Source organism: Lutra lutra, chromosome 2 (genome assembly GCF_902655055.1).
Source record: "Lutra lutra chromosome 2, mLutLut1.2, whole genome shotgun sequence".
Classification (NCBI taxonomy): Eukaryota; Metazoa; Chordata; class Mammalia; order Carnivora; family Mustelidae; genus Lutra; species Lutra lutra.
In genome coordinates this window covers 141,937,369-141,952,195 of record NC_062279.1, presented here as the reverse complement: position 1 = coordinate 141,952,195, position 14,827 = coordinate 141,937,369, and the positions used below count along the sequence as shown (strand labels likewise).

The 14,827-nt window shown below is 52.3% G+C and overlaps 1 protein-coding gene across 16 annotated transcripts in view; it reads left to right on the top strand.

Annotated features, from left to right (window-relative positions):
• ZFYVE28 (zinc finger FYVE-type containing 28) overlaps positions 1-14,827 on the top strand; it is a 108,938-nt gene that overhangs the window by 68,914 nt on the left and 25,197 nt on the right. For 12 of the 16 annotated variants that reach the window (XR_007125254.1, XR_007125252.1, XR_007125255.1 and 9 more), the window contains 2 exons: positions 431-520; positions 9,293-9,394. Coding sequence is in view for 9 of the 16 variants with exons in the window: in XM_047718653.1 (XP_047574609.1) it covers positions 431-520; positions 9,293-9,394 (192 nt within the window). In the remaining 7 variants the exon portion in view is untranslated. Of the gene's footprint in view, positions 1-430; positions 521-634; positions 770-4,068; positions 4,207-6,263; positions 6,347-9,292; positions 9,395-14,827 lie in introns of those variants that run through there. The other 4 variants (XR_007125257.1, XR_007125256.1, XR_007125258.1 and 1 more) reach the window with 4 other exon arrangements.

The window sequence follows — 14,827 nt, the reverse complement described above, 5'->3', positions numbered from 1 at the left end:
CACTTGCATTTGCCTGGGGCGTGAGACTAAATCCAGCAGAGCGCTGTTCGTTCCTCAGGAAAGTGTTAAATTGTGTGGGGCGGTGTTTTTGTTCCACGTTTATTCTTGTCACTTGAGCTGCTTCAATTTTGTGGCTAAGCAAGCCCGTGGCAGGATGAGCTTCTGTGTTTTGTTTGCTGGACACCATTGCTGCCCCGTGGGCCCCTCAGCAAGCACACTGTGCCCTTCCCCGCACCTTCCATCCCAGAAGTGGGATTGGGCAGGTGGAAAGTCAGGGAGGGGGAAGCAACAGCCACCTTTGCTCGGGCCTTCTGGAGCAGAGCATGGCCCCTGTCACCTTCCTGGCCATCAGCTGAGCACGGGTGGAGTGGGCCATGGTGGGTGTTGGGAGGGCAGGCCTTACCCTTCTTGCTCTCTGTCCCTTGGCCAGAGCCCTGGACTTCGGATACCTGACCCAAGACATGATTGACGACTACGAACCGGCCCTCATGTTCACCATCCCCAGGTTGGCCATCGTGTGGTGAGTGTTCTCCCACCTGGGATAGCCATTGGGCGGAAGCCTAGCAGGACTGTGTAGTGAGACAGTGCTGGGCCCCTTCTGGGTGTTGATGGCTGGCCCTTACACCCCCAACAGGTGGCTGCTAGCTGCCCGCGTGGCACCAAGCAGGCCTGCTGTCGGCCCTCACCAGGTGTTCTGAGGGTGAGGGAGGGACCCCCCCCCATCCTAAATAGTACAAGATGGCTGGACACCCAACACCCAACGGCACAGGTGAGATGGACAGTCACCTAACTCACAGCCCAGGGCAGGAGCGCCCCCACACCACATAGAGCCACGTGGGGGGCATTCAGGAGCAGAGTGCCCAGCCCAGGCTGTGGGAGGAGGCCCCTAGCTCCCGTGGGGGGACGTGATGGGCTTACATGAGTCATTCACAGGCTGGAGGAAGGTGGGGGGGCATGAAATGAGCCTGAGCAGGTGAAGAGCAGGTGGGGTGCAGCTGCTCTGGCAGTGGGGAGGGGGGAAATGCGTGCTGAGGCAGAGCCTTCCTTACTGGGTACGGAGCATGAGCAGCGAGAGCAAGGGAACTCAGGCACAGGCCTCTGGGGTCTTGTAGGCTTAGAGGTGTTGGCCAGCACATGGGGTCAGGCCTTATGTTCCCCAAGGCAGGATGTGTGTGGTCAGTGGTAGAGCACTTTGAGCTTCTTGAGGCCAAGGTCGGGGCAAGGTCAGAGCCTGGGTGTTCTGGGCTCGGCCTGGGGCTGCTCGCCCACACCCTGACTCCAAGGCAGGGACCACCCTTGCCTCTTGCCAGGTGAGGGGGCATGGGGCAGGTGGTCACAGGGGGAGCCCAGTGGAGAGGCCTGTAGGTCTGGCCACCCTGGAGGGGCCCCGTGGGCAGCTGGTGTGCAGGTGTGGAGCTGGGCAGAGAGGGGACCAGAGTCCTAGGGACAGACGCTGATTGCAGATGCTGTCATTGGCAAAGCAGTCTGGGAGAGTGTGAGGTGGAAGCAGAGGCCAGGACTGGTCCAGGCACCAGCCCCCCTCCTTGGGAAATGGGGATGCAGTGGTGGGAGTGGTGGGGGGCAGGGTGGTGCAGCAGGATGAGGTCAGCTTCTGGGCCAGACGGGCTTCCCTCAAGCAAGTTGCGCTGCGTGTAGAAGGCGTGTGGGGCCAGCAGGGACGCTGGAGGTCAAATGACCAAGAGATGCCAGGTACAGAGGCTCAGGGGAGACACCAGGTGCAGAGGCTTGGGGGAGGGAGAGCTGGGAAGAGGGGTCGGGACTCAGGGAAGCCTGAGCATCTCTCCTTGACCTGACTGTGTCCTTGGAGCTGCCTTCCGTGGCGGTCTCGCTACCAGGACCCCCAGCCTCCACCCCTTCCTTCTGTGTCTCCTTCCCTGGGACAGTCTTCTCCTCGAGTTTGCCTGTCAGGGAAAGCAGGAGTGCGTGCCAGCACCCCAGAACACACACACTTTACAGTTGCTTTAATCACTAGAGTCTGAGACTCTGCCTTCACCTGAAGCTGAGCAGTGCAGAGGACAGATGTCCCCTGGGGCCAGCTCCGGTGGTCTGGCCCGAAGTGGCCCCTTGGTGGGCCAGGTAATTTTGTTATATCGTTATTTGCTTTCTTGGCAACGGCTCTCTGTGGCCAAACTCATGTCCAAGACAAAGCTGCTTCGAGCTAGGGCCTTGCTTCTGTGGGCCTGGGCTCCAGGTTGACGAGCGCCTCCCATGAGAGTGGCTTTTGTCCCTTCCCTCTGTGTCATGCAGTTCATAGCCCCTTTTCTGGTAGCGGGGAGACCTTGGCCTGGCAGTGGTTTTTTTTTTTTAAGATTTTATTTATTTATTTGACAGAGAGAGATCACAAGTAGGCAGAGAGGCAGGCAGAGAGAGAGGAGGAAGCAGGCTCCCCTGCTGAGCAGAGAGCCTGATGTGGGGCTCGATCCCAGGCCCCTGAGATCATGACCTGAGCTGAAGGCAGAGGTTTAACCTGCTGAGCCAGCCAGGCACCCCCTATGGTTCTTTTCTAAAATGCCTTGGCGAGTGCCTTGAAGCTCAGGATCCAGTGCCCCCAGCTCTGAGCTTGCGGCTGGGATTTCATCATGCTGGCTGGGGGCGGGGGCGGGGGTGGGTTCCCACCATGCTGGAGGGGTTCCCAGGCTGGCCACCTGACTGTGCACAGGGGTGCTGGTGTGGGCACACGCTGGCCAGCCTGCCCTGTTGGGCTGTGTGGCCTCTTGGAGGCTCCCCAGCTCCATGGGGCCAGGCAGCATCTGGGACTGTGGGGACACGAAGGCCTTGTGGTGTCTTAGATAGAACCTATCCTCAGCTTCATGGAAGTGCTAACTCTCCCAGGCACTTTAAAAATACAACCCATTTACAATAAAGGCGAAGCATCAGACAGTCTGAGCACTTGGGCTCCAGGTTCTCACACGAGCCTGCTGAGCAAGGGCGGTCAGACTTCACCGGCCAAGCCATAAGCACTGGCCCAGACCTGGTGGTCATGGGACTGTTCTCTCAGGCCTTCTCACCAAGCAGTCCCCCAAGGTCACTTTTCCCTGATCAGCATCACTGTGCCCTGTGTGCCCACCGCAGCTGCCCTGTGGATATCTGACTTCTGCTCCTTCTCTGTCCCCTGGTCCTGGGAGGGAGAGTGAGGGCCCCACGGGCTGGGCCTTTGTCCCTGTGCCCCCCTCCTGGCAACAGTGTGTGGGGGCCTCTTGGAATCCCCCAGTACAGGTGGAAAGGCTCTGAGTCACAGTGAAGGTAGGCTAGTTTTGGAGTTGGAGTGAAGGGAGAGCAGGTGCAGGGAGACCTGCTGGGAAGTAGGAGCAGAGGCAGGGACCCAAAGCCCAGAGTTGAGGGAGCAGAGGTTCTTGGCTTGGCTGCGCCTAGAGGGAGGCCTCACGATGGCCCCAGGCCCACCTCAGACCCTCATGGGCCCTCCCTCAGAGCCAGGCTCTGTGTCTGGGGCTTTAAGGTATACAAAACTGTAACTGAAGTTCTCCATCCTATGGAAGGAGGGGTAGAGCAGTAAGCAGCTGTCCCCAGAGCCTCCCCCTTCAGGGTCACTCCAGGACTTGCTGGGTCCTGTATCTGCCCAGCGAGCCTATGTTGAGCCCCTGTTATGTACCTGCCCTGTGCTTATCCCCAGGGATGCCAGGACACCTCTGGGGCAAGTGTACAGGTAGGAGAGATAAGCAGCTGCTGTGGGTTTTTCTGGATGCTGGGGTAGGATAGGACCCTGGAGCAGAGCCCCTCTAGAGAAGACAAGAGCTGTGAGCATGAGGGGCGGGTCCCTAGTCCTGGAGCAGAACCCTGGAAGCTGGGGTGGGAACTGGTCAGGTGGCTGCAAAGGGGTGGAGGCAGCACCTCTGGCTGGAGGGAGGAGGGGTGGGTCATGGGTCACTTGCGGCAGGGAAGCCAGCACTCTAGGAACAACAGCCTTCAAGGGTGACATCTGTGCTGTGGGTTCCTGGGACTCTAGGTGACTCTCAGGGAGCAGTGAGAGCAGAGGGGGATCTGGGGGTGAGGCCTCCCTGCTGCACCAGCCCCACCTCCTGCCTCTAGGAGCTCCAGCCCCTTCCCACCCGTCCTGCTCTGAGCTCTCCCAGGAAAAACTCCCCCTCGAGGTGGCATGGCATCTGTGGGCCCGTCACAGGTGAGGAGACAGATGTGGAGCGGCCGGATGGGGCCCAATCCAGCCCTGCTTGTGCCTGATGACCACTGGGCTTTTGTGGCCCTGGGGAGGCCCCCCTGAGGTAGAGGCGGTAAGAAGAGCTCTGGGAGATTGGCAGGGATAGGGGGAGGGCTGTGGGGGGGTGGCCTGGAGGCTCAGAGGAGGCTCAGGAGGAGGCTGGCTGGGCCAGGTGCTGGGTGTCCATGGGGCTGGACAGGGGTTTGGTCTTGTCCATGCCCGCTCGGGTGCCAGGCCTGAAACCCTGGGCCCCACTCCCTGCACTTCACCTGTGCCCCTGGGCCAGGCCCCCGACTTAGCATCACGTCCCCGCTGGTCACTCTACTTCCTCTCTCTCATTTTCACACTCCCTGCCACCCACATCCATCCTGGGTCCTACTGCCAGAATTTTCCAAAGTTGCTGCCCCATGGGGGTCTCTGGCCTCCCGTTGTTTCCTTGCCCACCTGCTTCACCACCAGAAACAGCCCCCTGCCCAGCCCCTTCCCAGTCTTCCAATCTCCACACAACCTGCCTGGCCTGCAGCCTTCTTCCCACAGGTGCTCACCTCTAGCAAGGTCGTGTGTGTACTCGAGTGTGTACACTTAAAGTGTACAATGTAGTGGTTTTCAGTAAATTTACAGGCTTGTGCAGCCATCACCATTAATTTCAGAACATTTTCGTCCCCCCAAAAGGATACCCCTCCCTCCTTAGCTGTCACCTCCACCCCCTACAATCCTGCCTGCCTGGCATCAGGAAACCCCAGATCTGTTTCTGTGTCTGTAGGTTTGCCTGTTTGTGATGTTTCATATAAATAGGATTTGTGTTATTTTCCCATCTCCCCATGTGCCTGGAAGCGCTACCCTGAGGGGTGCTCATGGCCTGTTTTCCCTCAGAGGCTTGAGCACTTGGCGGGTGGCGGCACAACTTTTGCAGAATTTGGTTGCATTGACTTGTCAGGGCACCATCTGTATTTACAAAGATTTTTACTGAAGTTTATTTTTAATCATGAAAATCTGAGGGGCTAGATATCCAGAATTAAGGGATTGTTTAAAAACAATACTCCAGGATGCCTGGGTGGCTCAGATGGTTAAATGTCTGCCTTCTGCTCAGGTCATGGTCCCAGGGTCCTGGGATCGAGTCCTGCATTGGGTTCCCTGCTCAGTGGAGAGTCTGCTTCTCCCTCTCCATCTGCCTCTCCCCCTGCTTGTGCTCTCTCTCTCTCTCTCAAATGAATAAATAAAATCTCAAAACAAAACAAAACAAAAAAACAATACTCCAGGTGTTTAGGTAACATTGGTGAAAAATCCCAAAAAGCCATGGAAAACGTCCCTAGTGTGCTGACTATGAAATATTATACCAAACACTGTGTCTCTACTTAACATAACCTCTTGACATGATCATTATAACTTCTGTAAACAGAATCAAAGCAATAAATGTTAATTTTTTTAGTGTGGTAAAATAGACATAACACAAAATTTACCACTTTCACCCTTTTTGAGTGTACATCAGCAGCGGTTAGCACATTCACACTGTTGAACCACCCCGACCACCGTGTCCGGAACTTTCCCATCGTCCCGAACAGAAATGCTGTTTCCACTAAATGCTATCTCTCCACTCCCTCCCCCGGCCCCCGGTACCCTCCAGTCTACTTTTTCTCTGTGAGTTTGACCCCTCTAGGGACCTCATATAAATTGAGTTATTATACAATATTTGTCCTTTTGTATCTGGGTTATTTCACTGAGCATCATGTTTTCATGGTTCATCCACATGGCATGTAGGAACTTCATTCTTTAAGACTGAAGAATAGTCCATCGTATGTAATTAAATATTACTTTAAAGAAGAAATTTCCAATAACATCCAAAAGAAAAAAGTACTGAGGAGTAAATTTAACCAAGGAGGTGGAAAACATGTACACTGAAAATTATAGAACATTCCTGAAAATAGCTAAAGACCTAATTAAATGAAAAGATAGCCCATATTCATGGATTGGTAGACTTGCTATAGTTAAGATGGTGCTACTCCCCAAAGTTATATATAGATTAAATACATTTCCTATAAAAACTACCTTGGCCTTTCTTTTTTTGCAGAAATGGAAAAGATCCTCAAATTCATATGGAAGCTTTGAATAGCCCAAACAATGTCGAAAAAGAAAAACAAAGTTGGAGGACTCGTATGTCTCGATTTCAGAATTTACTACAAAGTTATGATAATCCAAAGTGTGGTACTGTCATAAGGATAGACGAACGGAAAAAAATCAAGACAACAGAAATAAGCCAAATATCAATAGCCAACTGGTTTTTGACAAGGGGGCCAAGGCCATTCAATGAGGAAGTTAGTCTCTTCAACAAATGATGCTGGAACAACTGGATGGCTGTATACAGAAGAGCAGAGTTGGGCCCTGTAATGATTAATTTTATGTGTCCACTTGTCTAGGCCATAGTACCCAGATATTTGGTCAAACACTAGTTTGGATATTGCTCTAAGCTATTTTAAAAATGAGATTAACGTTTAAATTTTGATCTTGAGTAAGGTAGCTTACCCTTCATAATGTGGGTGGGCCTCACCCAATCAGTTGAAAACCTTAAGGGAAAACAGAGTTCCCCAAGTGAGAGGGAATTCTACCTCCAGACTGTCTTCAGACTTAAGCTGTAGTATCAACTCTTCCGAGTCTCTAGGTCTCTAGCCTGCCCTCCTACTCTGCAGAGTTTGGAGGTGACCGCCATCCACAGTCATGGGAACCAGTTCCTCAAAATATCTCTCTCTCTAAAACAAATAAACAAACCCAACAAACCAACCAACCACCCAAGCTCTCCCCCTTCCCTACACACACACACACACACACACACACACACACACACACACACACTATATTTGTTCTATTTCTCTGGAGAACTCTGACTAGTACAGGAGGTAAATCTTCACATTCTCTGGCTTGGCAGTAGATTCTTAGATTTGATACAAAAAGCATGAGTGACAAATGAAGAGATAGGCAAATTGAACTTCATCAAAATTAAAAACTTTTGTGCATTAAAGGACATTATGAAACAGTGAAAAGGTGACTTGAAGAATGGGAGTGGACACTCAGATTTCCTCTCAGGCTGGGCATCTGCCTGGTGCCCACTCTAGCCAGCCACCCACCCCTGACTCTGAGTGTGCCCAGCAGCCCCTTCTCCCTCCATCTCTGCCAGGCTCAGCCCCGGGGGCTGCCTTGCCCTCCTCAGCAGTGGCAGGAGTACCGGCCTCTGTGGCCTGGGATGGTCCTGTGCTGGGAGCCCTCCTAAGTACTGGTTTTGTTTCTCAGTCTCCAGACCAGCCAGTCAGCCCCGGGCCTTGTTCTCAGGGCACTGATGGGGCAGCCAGTGTCCTCCCTGGGATCCAGGAGCAGAGTCAGGCTCCCTTCCTGCCCCCTTTGCTGCTTTCTGAAGGACAAGATTGCCAGGAAGCCTGGGCAGGGCCCCTTTTCATGGCCTTTGTGCTGAGAGCACTGACTCAACCATGAAGTTAAGGTTCTATATTGGGAAGTTGTCCCCCAAATACTGTTAATTTAACTGGAACTGTCAGCTTGTGTCAGACCCATAAAACATACTGGAAGGAATGGAAGGCTGGCCAGGTTGTCCTCTGCCCTCCGTCCAGACCTATGTCCAGGACACAGCTGCTCCTGGCAGCCCCAACCCTCCAGCTGCCAGAGGAGGTAGCACAGCCCATGATTTTCCTGTGACTTTTGAATCTTCCTTTGTGCACGTGGAATCTAACCTTTTTAAGGGAAAACAGTCCATTCAGTTTTACCAGTTTCTCTCCCTGTACTGGACGCGTTCCTGAGCCAACGAGGACTCCATGTTGGGTGGTGATAACCTGACCCCAGTGCAGCGATGAGATTCTGTTCATTTGCAGAGAGAGACACGGGGGCAGTTCTTCATTCATGCAAACAAATCTGCGAGTCCCTCCCCTGTGCTCTGACAAGGACGCAAGGAGCAGTCACTGTGTGGGGGGGTTCATTCCCTGGGTGGCCCCTCAATGTGAGCTGTCTGGTCTTGGGGCCCCAGGAGGAGGTACCCCCAGAAGGGTCCTCCAGGGACGGTCCTGCTCTTGGAGAAGCAGGTCTGGACAGGATGGTGGGCATGCTTGGGGCTGGGCAGTGCATGGCAAGATTGCCACAGGGAATAAATGAGGTGCTTCCTGTGGAATGGGGACCCCCTGGAAGGGCATCTGAGCAGAGCCACATAGGGCTCTCAGCTGTGGGACCGAGGAGAGAGGGTCTGTCCTTCCTGGGGGTGACAAGGCTGTCTCCAGGCTTGAAGAGTGAGGGAGCAGGAGCCAGACCTCTACAAGGGAAAGGGGGCTTGGGGACAGGCTGAGCAAAGGTCAGGGGAGCCACGAAGCACACAGCTCACTGTGGGGGACCTCCCAGGGTTCCAGGTGGGTGGGGCTGGCGGTGGGGGGTACTGGATTGTCACAGCTGGTGTGGTCTGGGAGGCAGGAGAGGCTGTGGTCAGGGAGTTGGAAGGACTCAGTGTAGAGCCGGGTGAGTGAGGGCCGATTCCGGGAGTCCCGTGGGAGGTTGGGAGGGCAGCTTGGAGGCACGTCTGGGAGAAGTCCCACCCTATTTGGGACAAGGGTCCCTGAGATGCTCCTCTGGCCCTTGTGGGACCCCGCCAGGGCCCAGTCCCCAAGGCTCAAGTGTCTGTGTGCCTTGGTGCAGAGCCATGGGCGCATGGCTAGCAGGGGCCCCAGCTCTCACTTCCCACATCTGCGGTAGGGGCACCCCACTAATTCTCAAAAGCTTCTGCATGTGTGTTACATTTAAACACAAACTCGAAGTTTCCATTTCCAAGGAGGTAGTTTTAGTAACAAATCTTGATGCTGATTTCTTTGATTGCAGCAGTGATGTGAACAGATAAATTTTTATGATGATTTTATGATCCCTCAAATGAACATCCCCTAATCAGCTTCAGAAGATGATCAAGTCTGGCAATTTTCAGTGCATTTTTCTAAATGTATTTAAGATTCAGTCACAAGAGGTGAGGTGTATGTGGTCTCAGAGCCCCTGGCTGTGGTCTGGGCTTATCCTGGGGGGCTGCAGGGCCTCACGCCATCCTGGCTTTTGTCTTGAATGCAGTGGCCTCGTGGTCTATGCAGATGGACCTCTGAACTTGGACCGCAAGGCAGAAGACATGTCCGAGCTATTCCGGCCCTTCCACACGCTGCTGCGAAAAATAAGGTGGGGAGGGGCTGCTCCGGGAGGGCAGGAGAGGGTAGGAGGGGGGTGCTGTGGTCCCTGTTGGGCCCCAGCCCTCCTTTCTGTGAGAACAAGTGGGTTCTTCCCGGTCTTCTCTGCTCGAGGCAGAGGTGCGCCTTGGTCTTTGTAGTTACTGGTTCATAGTGTTTCGAGCCCCCGTGTATACCCACATACACCCTTGTCTCCCCTCAGAACCCAGCTCTTTGTGCTTGGCCGGTAACAGCATGACCTTGGGCACAAACTGCCAGTCACATGACTGCAGCCACCATGCTGAAAGCTCTGGCCCCGGGCCCTCTGTGCGAGAGGGAGAGGCTGGGAAACGGGATGACATGGGTGCCCCCCAGGGCCACACAGCCTGCAGGGGAGGGGTGGGCCCTGGGAGGGCGGTGGCAGGGCTGCACCTGGGGCCCATGCAGGGGCGGGTGCTTGCTTGGGCTTTCGTGGGTGCTCCCACCAGTATAGAGCCGAGGTGCCCTGCAGTCTTGAGCACCAGGGCTCCTCCCCTGCTGTGACTTGTCATGGCTCCCCCAGCAGTCCCAGGCAATGGGTCCAGGTGGCATTGATGTCCTCAGCACCCTGTGTGCTCCCCGTGGCCTGGAGGTGCCTGCTGTGGGTGACTGTCCTTTGCTCTAAGGGGCTCCCCTCGGCTTTCAGCAACAACAGGCCTCAAGCCAGCCTCCTCCATCTTGGGCCTCCCCACAAACCCTCATTTCCCACTGGCCCAGAGCCCTCCCAGGTGGCCCTGGACAGATGGCACAGCAGGAGGCTGTGGGCCCTTGTCCTCTGAACTCCTCCTGGCCTCGTGGCCTCAGACTCTGAGGTCTTTCTTACTGTGGTCCCAGTCTCTGTAAGCTCCCTTCTGTGCTTTTGGTGGAACTAATGACTCTGTGGACTTCTGTGTGGACTTCCTGGGTCCAGCAGGACAGCCTATCCCAGGGCAGCCCGGCGCTGGCTTCCCTTTCCTGGTGCCAGTTCAGGCAGACAGCTGGAGAGTCCTCTGCTCCCAGCTGCCCTTGGCCCCTGCAAGAGCCAACATACTGTGAATCAAGATGGGGGGGAGAGGGGTGCCTGGGTGGCTCAGGGGGTTAAAGCCTCTAGACCTAAAGCTCAGGTCATGATCCCAGGGTCCTGGGATAAAGCCCTGCATCAGGCACTCTGCTCAGCAGGGAGCCTGCCTCCCCAACCCTCTCTCTGCCTGCCTCTCTGCCTACTTGTGATCTCTGTCTGTCAAATAAATAAAATCTTAAAAAAACAAAAGAAGATGGCAGGGATAGGCCCAGCAGGGTGGTCCTTGGAGAGTCACTGGCCCTGGGGGTGGGTGAGGCACAGCCTGGGTCCTGTGATAGGTGCTTGGTCCAGACAGTGGCTCATCCGAAAGATGGCTCCTGCTGCTTGCCTCACACCAGGGCCTGGTCATGACCATTCTGGGCAAACTGTGACCCTGGACCCAAAGGCCATCAGTGTTGCCCTCCCTGGCTGTCTGATGATGAATGAGGAGAGATGGTGGATGGGAAAAGCAGGGCACTGGGCACGCACATGGTGTACCTTATGGGGGAAGCGTGGGGGTGGGGGACACTGGGCGCTGGGACATGGGCAGGGGAAACGGTCCAGAGCATCAGAGACAGGTGCAACACGCTCTGAGGTCTGACATACGTGACTGGAATCAGAAGGAAGAAAAGAGGGGCACCCGGCTGGCTCAGTCTGGGTGGGCGGGCCTGCCACTCTTGAGTTTGAGCCCAATGCTGGGTGTGGATATCACTTTAAAAAATTAAATCTTTAAAAAAAAAGAAGAAGAAAAAGAAGGAATTTTCCAAAACTAAAGAGAGATCTCTGCCCACAGACCCAGGAGGCTCAAGAACTACAAGGAAGATAAATAGAAGCAGACTTAGTATATCAAAGTAAAACTGCTGAAAACAGAGAAACAAATCTTAAACACGGCCAGAGAAAAAGGACATATTTCTGGGAAAAGAATATGAGATTGATAGCTGTCTCCTGAGAAACGAACAACGGGAGCCCAAAGGCAATGGAGTGATGCTATTTCAAGGGCTGGAAGAAAACATCCATCCAGCATGAAGACAAAATGGTGAGTTATTGAAAAGCAGACCTGAAGGCATTCAGCAGCAGCCTGCCCATGGAGAAAAGCTAATCGGAGTTCCTCAGGCAAAGGCAAATGCCCAGATACAAATGTGGAAATGCAGGAGAGACTGAAGGAGTCTGTGTGGGTGGGTAAGAAGTGTGCTTTGTGCAGAACAATCATCACCATGTCTTGTGGAGTTCAGATGACACATAGCATCGTTAGCATTTGGAAATAAAAATGTTTTGCTACATTAATTTTTTAAAAGAAGAAAAACTGAATCATTTTGAAATTGCAGCATAAGAATTTGAAAAATTCAATACCTATTTTATGATGAAAACATCAGTGGTGATTTCCTTAATCTGATAAGAGAGAGAGATACATACACACACATATGAAGTGGAAACCGTACACAAAAATGACGGAGAGTGGACCCAGGACAGAAATGTGAGAACTGAGACAATAGAACTCCTACAAGACCATCTTGGACAAGTGCTCTATCATGTTGCATTTTTAAAAAAGATTTTTATTTATTTATTTGACAGATCACAATTAGGCAGAGCCGGGCAGAGGGGTGAGGGGGGGAAGCAGGCTTCCCGTTGAGCAGAGAGCCCGAAGTGGGGCTCGATCCCAGGACCCTGAGACCATGACCTGAGCCAAAGGTAGAGGCTTAACTCACTGAGCCACCAAGGCGCCCCTCACGTTGCATTTTGGAAATTATTTCTTGGACAGGACACCAAAGGCACAGGCGACAAGAGGAAAAAATAGACAAATTAGACTTGAAAGTTTTAAAATTTTGTACAACGTGAGACACTCTCAACAGAGTAGAGAGGCAGCCCGCAGGTTGGAGAAAATATTCTCACATCTTATACCTGATAAGGGATCGACATCCAGAATCTATAGAGAACCCCTAAAATTCACCAAGAAAAGCCAAACAACCCGGTTCAAAAGAGCAAAGGATTTGAACAGACATTTCTCTCAAGAAAGTATGTGAGTGGCCAGCAAGCTCTGGAAAAATTGTTCATCGCTCCTTGTCAGATCAAACTCATGATGAAATTGTACCTCCAACCCAGTAGGATGGCTCTTTCCAAAACTAACAATCAACAACAACAACAGAGGCCATGTGTTGGCAAGAATGTGGAGAATTAGAATTCTGTGCCTCATTGGTGGGAGTGCAAAATGGTGCGACTGCCATGGAAAAACACTGTAGAGGTCCCTAAAAAATGAAAAATAGAATTGTCAGATGATCCAGCCATTCCACACCTGGGTATATTCCCCAAAGAGCTTGAAGTAGTGTCTCAAAGAGACATGTGTCTAGCCGTGTTCCAATAAGCATTATTCACAACAGCTAAGGCATGGAAGCGAACCAGGTGTCCACTGGTGGATGAGTGGAGAAGCCACATGTGGCCCATCACACAATGGAATGTTATTCAGCCTAAAAAGGAAGGAACTCCTGACTCCTGCCATCACAGGGATGAACCCCGAGGATGTGCTTGGTGAAATAGACCAACCACAGAAAGACAAACTATGTGAGATTCCAACTCCACAAGGGACCTGAACTAGTTAGAATTGTGGAGACAGGTAGCAGGTGGTGGGTGTTGGGCCGGGGGTGGGGAGCGTGCCGTTAGTGTTTGTGGGGACAGAGTTCAGGTTTATAAGATGAATGCGTGGGGCGCCTGGGTGGCTCAGTGGGTTAAGCCGCTGCCTTCGGCTCAGGTCATGATCCCAGGTCCTGGGTTCGAGCCCCGCATCGGGCTTTCTGCTCAGCGGGGAGCCTGCTTCCTTCTCTCTCTCTGCCTGCCTTTCTGCTTACTTGTGATTTCTCTCTGTCAAATAAATAAATAAAATCTTTATAAGATGAATGTGTTCTAGGAGTAGATGTTGGTGATGGTGGTGCTAGGATGTGAATATCACTGAGTCGTCCCTCAAAGTAGCTAAGATGATAAATTTCACATCATAGCTGTTTTAGCACAATAAAAAATTTAAATATTACCTGCAATAATGTCAGTAAATATCAGCTGCTTCAGCATCTATCTGCAGTTGTCTAAGGCCTCTGTTGAAAGTCACAAGAGGTTACTGGCATGAAATGTTAAAGACGTAAAGAGAGAGTGATTCCTAGTCAAGGAATGGAGAACTTAACATTGCAAAGGTGTTCGTTATCTTCTAATCCATCTATGAATTTAGTGCGGTCTCAATCAGAATTTTAGGAGGTTTTGTCTCTTTTGGTAAAAATTCACAAACTAATTCTGAAATTCATGTGGAAATGCAAGGGACGGAAACTAGCCAGAAAGAAGATTGCTGGAGAGAAAGAGCATTATTTACACATTCTACATGCTGGGCTTGGTTCTTTCCATAAATGACACTGGTGTGACCACGCTTGTGAACACATGTGCATTTCTGCTGTAGATAGCTGTGCAGGGCTGGGAGTGTCAAGAGAATGGAGCCTAGAAACAGACCAACACATCTGGGCCTCCCTGATTGAAGACAAAGGAGACACAGCAGGGCAGTGGGAGGTGGTTGCTGTTTTCCAATAAATGGGCTGAGTCAGCAGATATCCACATGAGGAAAAACGGGTCTGGATCCTTACCACAATCACCCACAGGAATCAACTCTGGATAAATTGCACGTGGGAAGTAAAAACAATGAAGATTGCCGAGGAAAACAACAGGAACATCTTTGTGAACTTGGAGTAGCAGATTGCTTAAACAGGACAGAAAAGCACTAAACATAAAGGAAAATGTGATTTATTGAACTTCATTGAAATTAAAACTTCAGTTGTTCCGAAGGTACCATTACAAGAATGAAGGCGGAAAGCCCCAGAGTTGGAGAACGTGTCCAAGAAAGAACTCAAATGCAAAACATAAAGAACTCCTGTCGATCTGTAAGAACAACAGAAATAACCCAACTAAAAACGGGCAGAAGATCTGAAAAGGCCTCACAGAGGGCACTGAGGAGGGCTGCCAAGCCTGTAAGCCGCTCTGCCCTTCATCAGTCAGCAGGCTGAGCAGTTTAAAGTGGAAAACCCCAGGAGTGCCTGGCGGTACCTGCGAACAGACCATAGAGCCGCGAACGGATGTCCAGGGAGCGCAGCGGGAGCCCCGCAGCAGGGTGCAGGCGTGTTCCCTGGGCGCACCCCCTCCCAGGCGCCTACAGGTTTCTCAGGGAGGCGCTCAGAGAGGGTGGCTGGAGCATCCAGAGCCCAACAGGTGTGGAACTGATTCTTACCCATGAGACCGGACCATCCAGGACACCGAACCTAACCAACCCTGACCAACCCTACATTACCAGATCCAACAAGACAAAACCAGTAGAACCTTCTATTGAATTTGAATTTCAGATAA